The following is a 19,252-nucleotide window of genomic DNA, read 5'->3' as shown; positions in this document are numbered from 1 at the left end:
CTTTACTAGCTCAGTGACTTATATCCCTGAACTGACTTTCAAGGTGAGGGTTACATAGGAGATCCCACTTTCTAACCAAATCTAGAAAAATATCGCAGCCTCATTAAAATCCTGTGAACGTGGCCATTTCAGCCCCAGTTCAAGCTTCCATCCACGTTTTATGTGGTGAATAACAGAGACTAGTTGCCTCTCTCCACACCCCCCTCTGATTCTTGCAGACCATCAGTATGTGTTGTTCAAGGATAGCTTACGAAAAACCCTATAACCCAAAGCTGAAATGGCTTTTAATGGATGCTTCTCTTCTCAAAGCCCATCTCCATAGCAATGTGAATCACATGAGCCTTGTATCCAAGCAGCATGCTCATATCCAAGTAGAATGCTAATTAGTTGTCCTTTAGATCCCTAACTCAAACTATCTTGTAATTAAAACCTGATATTCCAACACCTCTCGGAGAGACTTGGGAGATTAACTGACGACCAAAGTCATCACAAATTGCCCTTTGCCATGGTCTCTCCCTAATAAATTAATCTGGGTCTCACTGCCTCCAAAGCAGTCAAGACACAAGATTCAGAGCAGGTTACATGACCCTCCCTCCCTTCACTATTCTCTATTTTTCTCAATTTAAACCAACCTGGGGCCGGTTTAGCACAGTGGGCTAAACAGCTGGCTTGTAATGCAGAACAAGACCAGCAGCGCGGGTTCAATTCCTGTACTGGCCTCCCCGAACAGGCGCCGGAATGTGGTGACTAGGGGCTTTTCACAGTAATTCCATTGAAGCCTACTTGTGACAATAAGCAATTATTATTATCATTTTACATTAAATTAAACTGACAGTCCCAAAACATAACTTTACAAAGTTTGTATTTGTAACATGAAAATTCAAGAGATTAAATAGAAAAGTGGAGGTCATGGTTAGCAAATGTGAGAATACCAAGTGCAATTTGGGGCTTCACATCAATAGAATATATAGGGTAGATTTACCATGATGACATCTGGGATGAGGTATCTGAATGATAGGAAAGGCTCGTCCAACTATGTTTTGTTCTGTCATGAGAATGTCACTTTAAGAAATGTGTGTCTGCTATGTTACTGCAATGATGTCAGAGTGTGGGTGGAGCCGAGTTCTGGCTCTGCTTTTTAGTTTCACTTTGAGAAAAGCTTGGGTGTGTCTGTGTTTTTTGGTTTCGCTTTTTCAGTGTTGGAGCTAAAGCCAGACAAAGGTGCATTGCTGTTCTCTTTGCCATGAAAAGACTATCCCTTGATCATTTGGTGAATTCAGAATTATAAATGGTTTCGGTAGTGAATGTGTTTCTGTTAAAAGGTGTTTCTTTTGTCTTCTGGATGTTGTTTGGGAAGTTATTAAGGATTACTTAGTGTTGTATTCTTTGGGGGTTGTATTTAAATTAATGGTTGCCAAGATGTTCACTGTATGTTTTAAAAAGGTTAACTTGAGTTCATAGAATAAACATTGTTTTGCTTTAAAAAATACTTTTCCATTTCTGCTGTACCACACCTGTAGAGTGGGCCGTGTGCTCCCCATACCACAATCTATTAAAAGTTGTGGGTCAGGTGAACTCCATGATACACTTTGGGGTTCTCTAAACCCTGGCCCATAACAGTTCTTTCAGCTAAAAATTAAATTAAAAAAATTCTATGTCCAAAATAATAAAAAAGGAACACACAACGTACAAAGTAAATCAAAAACAAAAGGCTGTGACATCAAGATAAGCACAGAATGTTTTGAAAACAAGATTGAAGAAACCGTATTTCAAAATGTTTCTGGAATGTGGAGTGCATCATGGTATTGTTTAAATGAAACAGTGGACATAAACTAGCACTGTTGCTTCACAATGTCAGAGTCTGCATGTTCTCCCATTGTCTGCATGGCTTTCCTTCGGGTGCTCCGGTTTCCTCCCACAAGTCCCAAAAGACATGCAAGTTAGGGGAATTGGACATTCTGAATTCTCCCACAATGTTCCTGAACAGGCGCTGTAGTGCGGGGACTGGGGGATTTTCACAGTAACATCATTGCAGTGTTAATGTAAGCCTACTTGTGACACGGGTCTCACAGGCTAAAACTGTTAAGATTAAAACGGTACAAAAGTTGTACAGATAGTCAATAATTCCAAACTGAACAGTGCATAAAAACAAAAAAATAAGAGTTTGAATAAACTTACATTTTTGATATTTCAAAATCTTTAATGCCAGCTTATGGCAAATATTTTCTAAAATAATAACATCTTTGCCATTCATCAACTTAGTTGCTAGGAAGTTTTTATTCTGTACATAGGACCATTTTGTACAAAATATGAAATCTACTTTATTAGATATTACACTACTTAAAACAAAGTACAACATATGTACAATATTAAAATGAAGCCGTTTATATAGGTATCACACTAAAGGTCACTTGTCATGTTACTGGACATTCCTCTTGTATAGGGCTTTTTAAAAAAAACAAATACGAATAAACTAAAAAGTGTCAATCATGAAGCTGCTTTTAAAGTAAAGAAAAACAGTCACCAGAACAAGCTTTGGAATTACTTTTATTCAGAATTTAAGAATTTCTATAACCAATCATAAACTGCTTGTGTGCTGGCTATGGGGCATTAGTTTTGTGCTGGTTAAGCTGAAGACTGATCAAAAGTCACTTTGCAGATGACTTTAAATTACCCCAGTCTTCCAGAGTCTATATCCTTTTACCAAATTGTCATTTAGCTTTGAATCGTGTAAAAATATATTCTGAATTTTATGAATAGAAACAAATTGTGTTTTGCACAGTAATTGCTAGCACTACTTTAGTAACAGCCAAGCAGGTGAAACCTACCACAACTACTTGTGTATCATCCATTGCAAGCCAGAAAACAAGGACACTCTTTTTAACATAATGTTATTTGCCAATTGTGAAAATACCCCAATCATACTAGCAGAAAAAAGGTAATTCAAAGTTGACTTGTAATTTGGTGAGTGTCAATCTTTAGCAATAGGCAAGTTAAAATAAAGGAAAACTGCTAAAGACAGGATCATAGTCTGAACTGTATACAAACAATATACACTTTCTAGTGGCCAAAATAAAATTACAATCTTTCTTGAAGACCTCACACAAACGTACTGTTGAACATCCAAAAGCAAATAATGTGAGATAAACTACTAGTCAATGTCAGACGGAAGTTCAAACAATGGTATGCAAATAAAAAAACAGCACAGCCAAAGCTTGTTAAGGTACCACATGGTAAAAGTATCCGACTGTCCTAAAAGAAAAGGTATTGAGGACAAATTTTTATGACAACTGCTGAGAAGAACTTAAGTACATGAATGTCAAAATAGATTTTGCAACATGCTTGTGTAGGACATTATTTTTTTTAAAGCATTCACTTTTCAAGTTAAACAGGAAATGCTTTCTAGAAATTTGAAGATTTTTCTCATGCAATTAAAGCTGGGAAAACTTCTAATTTTGTTAATTTTCTTTACAGCCCTGAATACCCCAACAACTTTTAAACTTTCTTTAGCATGTAGACACAGAAAAAAATCTTAAATTAATGTAAACAGAGATGGGAACACAAAGATATTTTAACTTAATGGCGTTTGCAGATATTCTTACCATGCACCATTTGCATCACAAACCTGATAATTATCTGGGGATTATAATCACTCAAATTTGGTGCCAAAGTTAAATCAAACTGACTGAACATGAACTTCAAGAATATGCACAAACACGTATTTTTGGTTTCCTCTGACCAGCTTCTGATTATTAATCATAATCAGTAATTTCATACAGCTTACAACAGATAATACATACCTTGGTGTTTCACATGCCGAGGCCATCATATCCTCCTTCTAACAGTTGCAAAATGTAGTGCACATTGAAGTTAAAACAGTATGTGACATTTTTCATATCCAAAATCTAGTGCACATCAAATTAGAAGAGTGACATTTTTCCAAATCCATTCTCCACAAGAGATCTCAAAATTCTCCTTTGCTTTGAGACATAACAATTTCATAAAGTAGACGAGCAAACTGACAAGACAGATTATAAAAACACCAGGATTGAGAACGTTAATAGGTTGAAGGAATGGATTAAGGTAATAGCGAACCCTGAGAATTTTTGCCACAGCCGATTTAGTACAATCAGAGTTCCATCAGAACTCCTAACTAGTCTTGCATAACATACATGAAGACAGACAACATGTAAAGAACTTTGACTAACTTTATAAACTATAAAATGAGATGTCAAAGCACCTGAATAAAAAGATTAGATCCAAACCAATCCAGCAGGAATTAACTGTAGTTCTTTTATACATTAATGGGGAACTAAAATCAGATTTAAAATTTCAAGTTAACAATTTACTTAATATATGAAATCCTACATGTTCTAAAAGATGCGGTACTATTATACGGGAAAAATATGACCTATGCTTTTAAAATCCCCCAAAGATACTTTCTTTTCATGCAGTGCATTAATAAAATTTACTTTAAAAACAGGATGATGCCTTATTTAAAAGAATCAGAATTAGTGCAAGATGTTTAATGAGTTCAGAAATTCGGACATTTACATTTATATCAATAAATTTTGGGATGCAGTGATAAGTATACTGGATTGAATATAGTCATAATGCAAAAATGGTGGTTTTAGTACTAAAAACTCAGTCTGTGACTTCTCAGGAATAATTTTAGACTCAATATCCCATTTATTTTCAAACACAGGTGTAAATAAAAGGATAAATATAAATGCTAAACAAATTTTATAACTCAATGGTTCTGTGGATATGACAACTCACACATTTAACTCTATCTTTTGAAATAGATTGTAGAAAGCACAATACTCTATTTACCATTGTTTGAACTACCAAAGATCGACTTCATATATGGTAAGTTATTGCCTACAAACTGGATTCAAGAAAGCGTTGACTCAATGTATAGCTGATTGGTATGGCACAAAGCATAGTAGCTTCTACAATAGACCAAGTTCAGAGAACAGCTTTTTACAATATTCTTCTGTTGAAATAGCCTAATGCCCATCGTGAGCAGATATTATCTCTTCAGCCCGGCGATGGGATTCCAAGGCCTTCACGGTGTAGATATCCTGAGGCAGCTCAGATTTGCGGCGCACAAGTGGACGATCTTTTCGAAGATCTTTCTGTGCCTGCAGAAAAGTAAGTCAATGTCAAGCAATGCAAATAATACTTGTAACTAAAATAACCACATTATTGGTTTTTACTACAATAAGATTTGGCCACAGATAAGAAATTGCATCACGGGACATCTACGGTCAGATGATAGGCCATTGACCTGAAACGTCAACTTTGGCTCGGTCTTCACAGATGCTGTCCCGGCCTGTTGCACATTTCCAGAATTTTCTTCAAAGTTTTTTTTTTGTTCAGTTCATAATTTCATTTGAAATCACTTTTACCAAGACAGTAAGTATTAATATATAAAGCTCTACCTTTCCTTCAAGGGATCAGTAGACAAAGACATGTCTTCTTAATAAAGACTTTCCACAGGATCAAGGAAAGGCTCGGTTACAGCAATAATTAATAAAATGCCACTGCACGATATTGAAAATTATGTAGTGAATGCAACCCGAGATCTGAAATGATATACTGCATTAATACCCATTACGCTGAAAACAAAGGTTTTTTTTTTGTAAAAGGTGCATACATAATGCATGTACTACTTGTAATCACCAAACAGTTCATTTATATGTGGTGTCTGAAATTGGTTACTGGAAAATAAGCTTGCCAAAAATAATACCATAATGTAGGTTATGAATTTCTCTTGTTGCTTGTCGTTAAGTTGGAAGATGAACGGTTTGATAAAGACAGCAACATGATGCCACATAATGCATATTAAATTAATCGGCTGCTGAGGCAAACCTGTGTTTGATTCAGAGAAGGAAGTAGAATTGTTGTAAAATATACTGCAAGTGAAGGTAGAATTTAATTGCTCTTTTCCGGCTGTTGAGGACAGAAGCCTTACTGTCACTTTTGTGGAAGTGCAGTTCTCAAGTTTATACAGGGTTTGGGTGGCAACTAAAGCACTTTCAACTAGAGAGGGACCATGTAATTCCAAAATAAGTTTTAAATAAACAAACAAAAATGAGAGTGACGTGAATCTAACAGATAAAAAATGCACTGAAGGCATATTTTTACATACTAGTTAATCTCCTATGGCATTACCCATGGAAAGTTCAGACTAAACATTATTTTACAAGGATTGGAAGGTGCTAATATGTAGCCCAAAATGTGCTATCCTAGTGGTCATATTTAAATGTGTTCCTTTAACACTACAAACATTACTTAAACTGTTTATATCAATTAAAAAATGTGCATATAATTAAACAATACTGGAAGTGTGAAAAAGGAAGTTCAGGTAGGCTTATCGTTTTTAATATATTCTAGCAGACTGATCACAGTGATTCAATCTATGCTAATGCAAGAGAGGTTTGTCGAATTATGCAAGCAGAGCAATGAGTTTGCATCTCCAGTGAAATCATTTCAAAGGGAAATTTGTAAGACTGCAGCTGTGATGGTATTTTTGATCAAATAAATAGCGAATGCCTGTTGCAGTTGAATGAATAGCTTGAACAGATAAATAAATAAATCTGGAAGCAATCATATTAAGATCATTTTGAAGTCATATCAGTGAGTCTCTTACTCCGCCTTAAAATACAGTAATTCCTGGAAGGAGCTGTACTGTTACATCCATCCATTTCCTGCTGTAGTCTCCCATTGCCTCTTGCATGAACTCTATTCCAATTTAAACTGTGGAATTGTTCACACAAAGCCAATCATATTTGTATCCACTTGGGACAAGATCTTTTGTGGGGCCCAATGGATTCAAGAAAAAGTAATCCTGGGCTCTTCCAATCTCTTAAATTATAATGAATGCATACACCTTCTCAAGTTCAATTACGCCAGCATAGGAAGAGCAATTATTAAATGAACACCAACGGATCCACAAGATTAAATTGTATCGGAAATTAAATTTAAAGCTAATCAGACAGGTACTAGTTTACACTCGTATGTATGAAATGTACAATGTCATTAAGTTCTTTCATGACTTTATTTCAAAAAACAATGAAATAATGCCATTTTATACCTGAGTTGCTTGATCTTCTACGGTCTTTCTGATCATCTGGATATCTTCTAATAAAGGACCATCTGTTTCCATAGCAACTGGACTATTCATGCCACTGGGATCAATGATAAATTGATACTGAAAGACAGAATTTACGTTTGATGTACAAATAATCTGAAGTAACATTTAAAAATAAAATTGGCTCTTATAAAATGAAAAACTAAAAAGATGATGGGCATGATCTTCCGGCCACGCTGCACTGGGAAAGCAGCACACCTTGACGCAGCGTGGCCGGTGAAAGTCTGGAGATATTGCTCCCGGGACCTACCAGGCTCGCAATGCCTCGCGAAATTCAACACAATCTTGCGAGACGTTGCAAGGGGAACCCTGACCATCAGGTTTTGGCAAATCTGCATATTAGAATAAGGCAGTAAGCCTCACTCTAACGTGCAGATTCCCAAAGTACAGGAGGCTTTTGGTTTCAATCCCTTTCCCTTAGGGACCTCAGGCGAGCGCTGTTTGGTACTGGTCCCCACAAACGGAGACCAGACAGAACGGCACCCCTCGGTGTCTCCAAAGGGGTCAGAAGGCCCCAACTGCATGCCCTTTGGGCAGGTTGGTGCCATAGCAGTGCAGGTGTCACCTGGGTATGCTGGCGCGCCAGCCTGGCACTACCAGGGTGCCAGGTTGGGGATTTTTTGTGGGCCTCGCTGCAACGAGGAGTTCCAGAGAGCAGAGGCCCCCATTGTAAAAAAAAATAAGGGGCTATGTGCGGACTAGGCCATGCGTTCCCCGTTTAGGCCCCTTATTCAAAGTGAGTAGTGTTGAATAGCCATGCGTTTCTCGGCACTGCGAATGCCAGGAAACACACGGCTAAATGCGCTCACTTGGGAACTTTGAGAAGATTGTGCCCGATGTGTCTGCTCTGGTTGCTCATGGCACTAAGGAAGATTGCTGTAGCACTACTGATGTGGTGGTGGAAGGAGTGTGCTAAACAAACCAAAGCAAGCTGAACCTGGGTCGACAGATGGCTGGCTTGAGAGCAGCGGTGAAGCGGGTTAGCTGTTCAGAAACCTGGTCATCCTGGGTTAGCCAACCTCAGCCACAGCAGAAATAGTGACACAATTTATCAGGGTTCCCACTTCTAATCTCGGAGCAGCATTCTTCATTGAATTTTTATTTATATTGCTATATGGTGAGGATAGGATCAAGCTCAACCGTGATGCCCTGTCAAATAGCCTCCACCATTCATTGTTGATGCTCATTTATGAATATTTGCTATATTTGCCATTTAGACGGTATTTTGGAGGGTAGGGATTTCATTATTGTAGTCACACCCCAACAAGAACCCAGTACAGAAGGGAAACGTAAAACCCAGGCGGACTGGTGGAGGGGAGATTTGGAAGTAGACGACTTACCATCAGACACAGATGTTCATAACACAAAGGATTCATACATCAAAAATTTAGTACAAATACAAGTCAATGAAGAAAGTATTTCAGCTCAAAATAGAAATGAAGCTTAAACACGTAGTTTAAAGTCTTTCCTAAAGTGACCAAAAGGTGCTTATCTCCTTAAATAATAATACACTAGGTGTGTAAAATTTTATAATTCAGAACTCCTAATGGTATATATAAAGTTGCCCACTAGGTCACCAAAAAGGAATAAAATATCCTGTTTAGTATGTCAATAACATTTTTCATTATTCTCTCCAGTAGCGCTGGAAGGCACTCATAGCCTATCCAGCTATTACTTTTCCTTTAATGCACGGACAGGCCAAGCATAAACTCAATTCCGGGACAATCAAGATAATGTTCCATTGCTTTTGCTGCACAATAAATATACTACATTTCAAACTTCTCTAACAAATGAATTACATTAAGTAGGGTTCATAGGCCTACTGTGTAAAATTGCATGAAACAATATATGCAAGTGACTGCAAGTTCCAGGAGATATTTTCCTTTATTATGCTCACTTTAATTTTACATTCACAGACCTTTGGGTCATATATATTGCAATGAGCAATTAAAATCTCGTACAAAGTAACTTGCATAGCCCAACAAGAAACAATCATCTTTAAAAATACAAAAAAGTAAATGTTGGAAATCAGATAAAAATATGGATCAAAATTACATTTACTCTCTGTTGTGTTTGGTTTGAGGAAAGATTGTAAAGGTTAGGCTTGTATCTACTAGAGTTTAGAAGAGTAAGAGATGACTTGATCAAAACCTTTAAGATCCTGAGAGGTAATGACAGGGTGCACGTGAGGAGGATTCATTTTATCAGAGAATCTAGAACTAGGGGTCGCTGTTTAAAAATAAGGGGTCACTCATTTAAGACAGAGATGAGAAGATTTTTTTCTCTCTGAGGGTTGAGTGTCTTTGGAATTCACTTTCTCAAAATGGTGGTGCGAGCAGAGTCTTTGAATATTTTTAAGGCTTCGTTGGATAGATTCTTGATTAACAGATTGGGGTATCAGGGGAAGGTAGAAATGTGGGGTTGAGGTTACAATCAGATCAGCCATTATCTTATTGAATGGCAGAGTAGGCTCAAGGAACTGAGTGATCTACTCCTGCACATAATTCAGATGTTCGTATGTTTTATAATTCTGATTAGTTAATGTAACATATTTGGTAACATGCTTTGTCCTCTCCTTGCCATTTAGGGTGATGAAATTAACAATGAAATTCTACAAGATCAGTGCACCTTATTTTGAACTCACCTGGATAAGCCTACCATGCAACATCTTATAATAGCAAGGTACTAAGGATACACTATATATTATATATAAATATATATAATGTTCAAAGACCACATCAAAAGGCAAATCATCTTTCATCCTTTGAGCCTGCAGCCCTGAATTTCCAAAGATGGATTAGTGGTGTTGAAGCATAAAGGCAGCAATTATTGTCAGAAGTTGTGTATGCCTGGATTTCCGGCTGTTGGTTTTCAGTACAAAGAGAGACAATGCTACTACCATTCTGGAGTCTAATTTAAAATGGACCATTTATGCAAATGTAGTCCAATCATAATTTCCAAAAGTTGCAGTCAAAACTACTGTCAACGCCATGTTCATTGGAGATTTTTCTTTTTGTTTGAGGTTTCTGTTAAATGTTGCTGCATTTTGCTCAATGACTTGTTTTTGCTGCCACTGCTTTCCTTTAGTGTTTTTTGATTTAAGAGTGTTGAACTGGCTGTGTGATGTATCAATCATGCATATACTTCCCTTCAGGGGTCTGAACGTGCTAGATGCTTTAGATGAAGTAAAGTTCACAATGGACCACTGATCTAACTCTGGCTGAACAAGCCACTATTCAAGAGACATATTTGGACACCCCGCTATATGTAGGGGCGGCACAATAGCACAGTGGTTAGCGCTGTTACTTTAAAGCGCCAGGGACCCGGGTTTGATTCCCAGTTTGGGCCACTGTCTGTGCGGAGTCTGCAAGTTCTCCTAGTATCTGCGTGGGTTTCTTCCAGGTGCTCCGGTTTCCTCCCACAAGTCCCGAAAGACGTGCCCGTTAGGCGAGTTGGACATTCTGAATTCTCCCTCAGTGTACCCGAACAGGCGCCGAAGTGTGGCGACGAGGGGATTTTCACAGTAACTTTCATTGCAGTGTTAATGTAAGCCTACTTGTGACACTAAAGATTATTATTACCTGCACAAGTCAGAACAGATCTGTCTTCTGTTTTACAAGGCTGTCACACATTAGTACTGTTAGCTGTAGGATGACCTGCAAACAACTGGAACAATCATGGCTTTTCCTACAGAAGAGCAGTTACATTTTTTTATACCACTGGATCCTCTTAAGTGAGAAGACCAGTGCTATTTAAGGCACTCTTCAGTTCAACCCTGCATGAAGCAAGTGTTTGCATAGGTAGCATCCTCATCACTCTCTATTGGTCAGGATTCAGAGCTTTCAGGTAGTAGGCTTCGCTAAATGGCAAAATGACACCCGATGACCCTGGAGTATTGGAGATCCTTCTAGCAATACAATGACAGATATGCAAATAAAGGGGTTTTATCCAATTCTTCCTCAAGCATTATCTGGCCACAGAAATATTATACACATCAATGACTCACATGCAGGACAAGATTCATGGCATAAATGGTTGTATGTTTGAAAGAACTAGAGCTGTTTTGAGAAGATCAGGGCTAATCCATGCTCACCCCATGGTGACATTGTCCCTTATTAACAGCAGAGGGCAGCCTTGGGCTGAGTATCTGACCAGTTTGCTATTCCAAATGTTCCACTTGCATCTGCAGAAGTCTCCCCACCCAAATTTAATACAAACAAGCTGGGTGCAAAGGGCAGTCAGTGGCTGTGTAAAATGTTCAAAATGGCACCTCAAGAGGGGGGCAGATAAATCATGAACTGATTAAAAGCAAGAATTAATTGGGTTTTTATGATAGATAAAAGTTAACTACTGAAGGACAAATACCAAGATCTGACAAATAGATGGAAAAAAGTGATGGGATACCAGAGGAAGCCCGAGATATTATTTTGTTTGGTTGACAAAAGGGTGGACAGTAAATTTTTATCCCTTACTCGTCTCCAGGAGGTTTCAATGTTCTAATTTGTTACAGAATTAGAAGAATAATTAGCAGTGATTCTCGAAAAAGAGGAGCTAATGGCTGTTTCTCAGTTGTTGGAAGTAGGCATTAGTATCCAATAGGGTTGTCTCTGGCACTGCATACTTAAAAAAATTGATTTGCAGGATGTGGGCATCAATGGCTATGCCAGCACTTATTGACCATCGCAAGTTTCCCTCGAGATGGTGGCAGTGAACTGCCTTCTTGAACTGTTAACAGTCCCTGAGATGTGTGCACCCACAGTGCTATAAGGGAGGAATTTTCCAGCGAACGTGAAAGAACGGTAATATATTTACAAGTCAGGATGACGAGTGGCTTGGGAGAGGAACCTCCAGGTGGTGGTGTTCCCAAGTAACTGCTGCGCTTGTCCTTCTAGATGGTAGTGGTAATGGATTTTGACGATGCTGCCCAACGAGTCTTGGTGAGTTTTTCAGTGCATCTTGTAGATTGTACAGATTGTTGCTACTGTGCGTCGGTGATGGAGGGAGTGAATGTTTGTGTAAGGGGTACGAATGAAGCAAGATGCTTTGTCCTGGATGGTGTCGAGGTTTGAGTGTTGTTGGAGCTGCACTCAATCCTGGCAAGTAAAGTATGCCATCACACTCCTGAATTGTGCCTTGTAGATGGTGGACAGGCTTTGTGGAGTCAGGTGGTGAGTTACATGCTGCAGGATTGTAGCCATAATATTTATATGGCTAGTCCACTTCAGTTTCTGGTCAATGGTAACTCCCAGGATGTTAATAGTGTGGGATTTAGTGATGGTAATGCCATTGAATGTGAAGGGGCGATGGTTAAAATCTCTCTCTGGGGTACTCCCTGGCACTTTGAAAATGTATTTTATTCCAAACATATATGAAAAGCTACAACATATAAACAATTCGGGAAACAAACTTCCCAACACAACTATACAGTTTGTACAGATTTTACCTTTTTCGCGCCCCCCCCCCCCCCCCCCCCCCGCCTCGAAACCCTTCGCTGAACCCCATAACACGTATTTGATCTTTCCAGCTGAAGTCATAAGTCACCCAGCCAGGCCGCTACCCCCGGTGGCATTGCTGACCGCCACTCCAATAAAATTTGTCGCCGGGCAGTCAGAGAGGTGAAGGCCACAACGTCAGCCTTCCTCCCCTCCATCAGCTCCGACTTCGCCAATATCCCAAATATCGGCACCAAAGTGTCCGGCTCAACCTCCTCCCCCACTATCCTTGGTAGCGCCGTGACACTCCCGCCCAGAATCTCTCCAACTTTTCGCAACCCCAGAACATACATGCGTGATTCGCTGGTCCCCGCCCACACTTTTCACTTGTCTGCCACCCACTCATTCTTGCCCGAGTCATATATACCCTGTCTACGTCCTTGCATTTACCCTTCTTAGCACCTCACTCCATACTCCCCAGTTTATTTCCCCTCCCAGCTTCCCTTCCCACTTCTTCATCTTCACCACCCTGTTCTCCCGGCCACCACCCTGTTCTCCCAGCCACCTGTTTATGTCTCCAATCGTGCCCTCCCCTTCCACATCCGGAAGCAACAGTCACTCCAGCAGAATGTACCTTGGCAACCTGGGGAACTCTTTCCAAACCTTCCACGCGAAGTCCCTTACCTGCCAGTACCTAAACTCACTTCCTCTTGGGAGCTCTACCCTCTCCTTCAATTCATCTATACTGGCAAACCCTTCTTCCAGATACAAATCCCTCACCTTCACCAGCCCCAATTCATCACACTTCCTATACGTGCCATCTATCCTCCCCTGCCCCCAACATGAAACCGTGGTTTTCACACAATTACATTCACACCGACGTCCTCTCTGTCCTAAAGTGCCTCCTCAGCTGGTTTCAGATCTTCACTGTGCACAGCACCATCGGACTAGGAGTATCTGCTCGGCACCATTGACAACGCTGCCGTCACCATAGCCCTTATGCTGGATCCCCTACAGGATTCCTCCTCCATCCTACCCCCTCTCCTTCCCACCATCGCCGTCCAATAGTAATGTAGCATGTTCGGCAACGCCAACCCATCCCAGCTGCCTCTGTAACAGGGTCCTCCTTCCCTGCCCATACCGAAATAATTGTGTCCAGTTTCCGAAAGAAGGCTTTCAGTATAAAAGGTCGGCAGTGTCTGGAATATGAGCAGGAACCGCGGCAGAATGTTAATCTTCACTACTTGGACCCTCCCTGCCAAAGTCAAGTGCAGCGTGTCCCTCCTCTTGAGATCCTCCCTAGCCTCCTCTGCCAGTTTTGTTAAATTCCATTTGTGAAGCATTGCTATTTGAATCCCCAGGTATCCAAATCAGTCTCTGGCAACCTTGAAAGGCATCCCCCCCAGATTGCTCCCCGATCCAACTCATTCACTGGATGCCGTTTTGATTCAATTCTACATAATCTTTAATCACAGCCTGCACTTTATCGCAAAGCCCTCTATCTCCCAACAACCCCGAATCGAGCCCCCACCCCTCTGCTCCCATCCCAATCGAAGCCGAATCTTCAGCCAGTGGGGCACATGGTCCGAGATTACTATCCCAGTGTACTCTGCCCCCTCCACCCCAACCAAAACCACCTGGCACACCACAAAAAAGTTGATTCTTGAATAAACCCTATACACATGTGAGAAAAAGGAATACTCCCTACCCCATGGTTTTTCAAGCCCCACGGGTCCATCATACAGATCTTTTCCACAAACCCATCCAGCTACCTTTGCCACTCATATCGTACCCATTGAGCTGGTGTTTGAGCTACCTACCTTCGGCTCTTGGACACAATTGAAGTCTCCTCCCATAATCAACTTGTGCGGGTCCATGTCTGGACATTGTTGCCGAACATGCTACATGTCTGCAACCACCTCATAAAACCGACATCGTCCCAATTCGGTGCATACACATTCACCAGTATCATTAGCATCCCCTCTAATAGCCCACTCACCATCACACATCTCCCATCTGGATCCCTTACTTCCTTCGCGCTCACAAACCCCGTTTTCTTGCTCATCAAAATAGCTACCCCCCACGACTTTGAATCATACCCGGAGTGGAAAACCTGACCATCCATTCCTTTCTTAGCCCAACGTGGCAGAGGTGCATCTCCTGCAGAAAAACCACCTCCACTTTTAAACTCCTGATGTGTGCAAGAGATCTTTTCACCGGTCCATTGAGCCCATGCATTATCCATGTTATCAGCCTTAGCGGGGACTCCCGCCCCCATTCCTCGCTACCATCCGCGAACCTCCCCTTTCGCTCTACCCCCGTTACACTCTGTACCTGGCCCATCTCTCCGCCCTACGGGGACCAGCCGTCCCTGTAGAAACTTTGCATCCCTGCTACCCTTGTCGACCCAACAGACAAAAGAAAACCCCTCCACTTCAGAGGAAAAGAACCCCCCCTTCCCTCCAACCCCCAATCTGCCCGTATTCTCCATTACTCCAAAGTGCCAGCATCTCCGTCACCCAAAATTGTTCACTTCTCCCCAAGTTTATGCTCCTTAATAAAGTCTTTGGCCATTTCTGGGGTCTCAAAATAGTATTCCCAGCCTTCATAAGTCATCCATAACTTCGCCGGTTAGAACACCCCGAATCTGATCTGCCATTGATTCAGCACTGCTGTAGAACCCTGCACGCCATTTGGCCAGTTCAGCTCCGATGTTCTGGTATATTTGGACCTTGATCCCCTCCCATTCGCAATTCTGCTTCTCCCTTGCCCACTGCAAGATCTTCTCTTTCTTCACAAACTTGTGGAGTCTCACGATCATCGCCCGCGGTGGCTCCCCACCTCTTGGCTTATACCTCAAGAGACCGTGGTGCTCTGCCCACCTCAGCAGCCTTGTCCAGCACCTCCTCCGCCACCAGTACCGCCAACATCCTAGAAATGTACCTCGTGTCACTCGCACCTTCTACTCCTTCAGACAGGCCAACTATTCGCAGATTCTGCCTCCTCGACCCATTTTCCTGCTCCTCCACCTTTGCTCAGCGTTTTACAAGGGTCTCCTAAGAGCCCCACCTCCACCTCCAACGCCACCACCCGATCGCTGTGGTCCGACATCACCCTCACATTATCTCGGATTAGCAACCCCTGCACCTCCAAACATTTCTCCACCCTCTCCATCAAGCCCTTCAGGGGTGCCACAGCCCCTTTGATGGCCCTAGAGCAATCCTCCTGCATCTCCTTTATCTGCTGGCGGAACTCTTCCTTGATGAAGGCCATCAGCTATTCCATTTGGGGCTTTCCAGCTTGCATTAGCCGTTCCCCGTCTGCCATCCTTCCACTGGCTGCTGCACCACCGGTCTCTTCCAACTCCTTGGGCAGGTCTTTCACCTTCTTCAGCCGGATTTGGTAACCAGCAGACGTAACACTCCCAGGAGGAACTTCCCCTCCGACCTACAGCTACACTTTTCTGTCGAAGTTGCACCCAATTACGGGTAAAAAGAGATGGTTCCCATGCCTTCCATCAGGAGCTACTCGGTGTGCGACCACTCACACCATGACCGCCAGTGGAAGTCATTTGCCTGGCACATTGTGGTATGAATGTTACTTGCCATTTGTCAGCACAGCCTGGATATTGTCCAGGTCTTGCTACATTTTGGAATGGACTGCTTCAATATCGGAGGAGTCAGGAATGGGGCTGAACATTGTTTGTTGATGATTGCACATCGCCACTTCTGACCTTATGATGTAAAAATGATCATTGATGAAGCAGCTGAAGGTGATTGAGCCCAGGGCACTACCCTGAGGAACTCCTGCAGTGATATCCTGGAACTGAGATGACCTCCAACCACCACAATCATCTTCCTATAATTCCAACCAATGGAGGTAGCTGTAGTGGAACAGTGTGGCTAAGGATGCAGCAGGTTATGGAGCGCAAGTCTTTAGTACTCTTGCAATGCAACGTTTCCCAATATCATATTGGTTGAGCAGAATTAATAAACAGTTTAACAATGTAACACCCTTAATACACATGTTCTCAAATGAAATTATTAATTTATTGTGGTTAGTTATTCAACTTATTGAGTTGTATATTTCTAGCAGGCTTTCTCTCATTCTTATAGAATAGATGGCATTCAGCAGGGTTCATAGAATCCCTACAATGCAGGAGGTCATTCGGCCCATCAAGTCTGCACCAACCCTTCGAATGAGCACTATTTAAGAGTGTCTATTTAAGAGTGTTCACCCTGCCCTATCCCCATAACCTGCACATCCCTGGACATTAGGTGGCACGGTAGCACAGTGGTTTGCACTGTTGCTTCACAGCTCTGGGTCCCAGGTTCGATTCCTGGCTTGGGTCACTGTCTGTGCGGAGTCTGCACCTTCCCCCCGTGTCTGCGTGGGTTTCCTCCGGGTGCTCCGGTTTCCTCCCACAGTCCAAAGATGAGGTTAGGTGGATTGGCCATGCTAAATTGCCCTAGTGTCCAAAAAAGGGTTAGGTGGGGTTATTGGGTTACAGGGATAGGGTGGAGCTGAAGGTTTAGGTAGGGTGCTCTTTCCAAGGGCCGTTGCAGACTCGATGGGCTGAATGGCCTCCTTCTGCACTGTAAATTCTATGACATCTATGATTAAGGGGCAATTTATAATGGCCAATCCACCTAACCCGCACATCTTTTGGTCTGTGGGATGAACCCGAAGCACTGAGAGGAACCCACATAGACATGGAGAGAATGTACAAACTCCACACAGTCATCCTCGGCTGGAATTGAACCCGGGTCCCTGGCGCTGTGAGGGAGCAATGCCAACCACTGTGCCATTGTACAATTCTTTACTTCTTATTAACCTTTTAATCACTCTTTGCTGTTTTTTTATATTCTCTCCAATCTTCTGACATGCCACACATCTTTGTGCAATTAAGGTTTTTTTCTTTAAGTTTGGTACAATCTTTTTAGTTGACCATGGATGGTGGGTCCTCCGCTTCTACAACCTGGTCATCCCTCTCCATTGTACTAATACCATCATTTTAAACAAATTTAAAGTGCCCAATTCTTTTTTCTTTCTAATTAAAGGAGTAATTTAGCACGGTCAATCAATCCACCTACCCAGTGCATCTTTGGGTGGTGGAAGTGAGACCCACGCAGACACAGGGAGAACTCCACAAGGACAGTGACCCGGGGCAGGGATCGAACCTGGGTCCTCGGCGCCATGAAGCAGCAGCGCTAATCACTTTGCCACCGTGCCACCCCCCAAATACGAATACCATCATTAATTAACAGAACTATTCCTGCACCTTTTCCTAGGTTCCTGTCCGTCAAAAATGTCATGTACCCATCAATATTCAGGTTCAGCCTATGTCATCCTACAGCCCAGACTCTTATATTGGCCATCAGGTCGTATTTATTTATTTATATCTGCACTGTCAGTTCATCGGCTTTGTCGAATGGTACGTACATTCAGATAGTCTTTAGTATTTATTATTTTTGTTACTCTACCTGATCTGCTCATAGAGATGTGGTCTCAGCCCTTCCTGTCAGTCCGTTTATCCTTTCTCCGATTAAATACCTATCTTTCTTGCCTTGTCACTCCCCTTTGAATTACATCTTCCTAAATTTGATCTCTTGTCCCCACTGTTTAGTTTAAGACCATCTCGATTTTGCCTAATTGTGCAGCTCGCTCGTTCACTGGTCCTAGCATGGTTCAAGTGTAGACCATCTCAATGGTATAGTCCCCACTTTCCCTAGTACTGGTCACAGTACCTTACAAACTGTAATCCACTTTCTCCACACAGCATTGTACCATGCATTCATCCCTCTAATTTTATTTACCCTATGTCAGTTTGTAAGATACTCAGGTAATAAACCAGACTTTTGAGGTTTTGCTCTTTTTTGTTCCTAGCTCCTCTCTATGGGCGGTATGGTGGCACAATGGTTGGAACTGCTGCCTCACAGCTCCAGGCACCCGGGTTCAATTCCGGTCTCGGGTGACTGTCTGTGTGAAGTTTACACTTTCTCCCCATGTCTACGTGAGTCTCCTTTGAGTGCTCCGGTTTCCACCCACAGTCCAAAGATGTGCAGGTTGGGTGGATTGGCCATGCTAAAATTGCCCCTTCTGTGTCCAAATATGTGCAGGTTAGGTGAGGTTACGGGCGCAGGGTTGTAGAGTTGGCATAGGTAGGCAGCTCTTTTCAGAGGGTTGGTGCAGACTCGATGAGCCGAATGGCGTCCTTCAGCACTGTAAATTCTATTATTCTATGCAAACCTCTTTCCTAGTCATAGAACCTTGTCGTTGGTAACTACATGGACAACGACCACTGGATCCTCCCTCCCCCACAGGAATTTCATCTCCAGTCCTGAGCAGATATCCCAGACAGCAAGCAACCTTCTTGACTCGTACTCTAGACTGCAAAGAACAATATCTATCCCCCTGACAATACGGGTCTGAATCACTATGACATTCTTCTTTGCTCCCCCTTCCCCTCTTGAATGGCATCCTTCACTATGTTGTCACGGTCAGTCCATTCATCCACTTTGCAGTTCTTCGTCTCAACCAGACAAGTAGCAATCACCTTGTACCTCTTTGGGCAACGTCAGGGGCTGAAGTTCCTCCATCACTACATGCTGGTTCCTCTTATCTGCCTGACCCGCAGTTACATCTTCCTGTCCCTGACCACTGA

General features: G+C 42.1%; 1 protein-coding gene across 4 annotated transcripts in view; it reads right to left on the bottom strand.

Annotated features, from left to right (window-relative positions):
- Positions 1-2,258: 2,258 nt before the first annotated feature.
- LOC140403055 (serine/threonine-protein phosphatase 2A 56 kDa regulatory subunit gamma isoform) overlaps positions 2,259-19,252 on the bottom strand; it is a 291,236-nt gene continuing 274,242 nt past the window's right edge. For all 4 annotated transcript variants that reach the window (XM_072490720.1, XM_072490721.1, XM_072490731.1 and 1 more), the window contains 2 exons: positions 7,100-7,216; positions 2,259-5,144 (listed from right to left, as the gene is read on the bottom strand). In XM_072490720.1, the coding sequence (XP_072346821.1) occupies positions 5,010-5,144; positions 7,100-7,216 (252 nt within the window). In that variant the 3' untranslated portion in view covers positions 2,259-5,009. The remainder of the gene's footprint in view (positions 5,145-7,099; positions 7,217-19,252) is intronic.

This window comes from Scyliorhinus torazame, chromosome 2 (assembly GCF_047496885.1).
Source record: "Scyliorhinus torazame isolate Kashiwa2021f chromosome 2, sScyTor2.1, whole genome shotgun sequence".
Lineage (NCBI taxonomy): Eukaryota > Metazoa > Chordata > Chondrichthyes > Carcharhiniformes > Scyliorhinidae > Scyliorhinus > Scyliorhinus torazame.
Note: the sequence above shows the minus strand (reverse complement) of the source record. Positions and strands in the feature narration are given on the sequence as shown.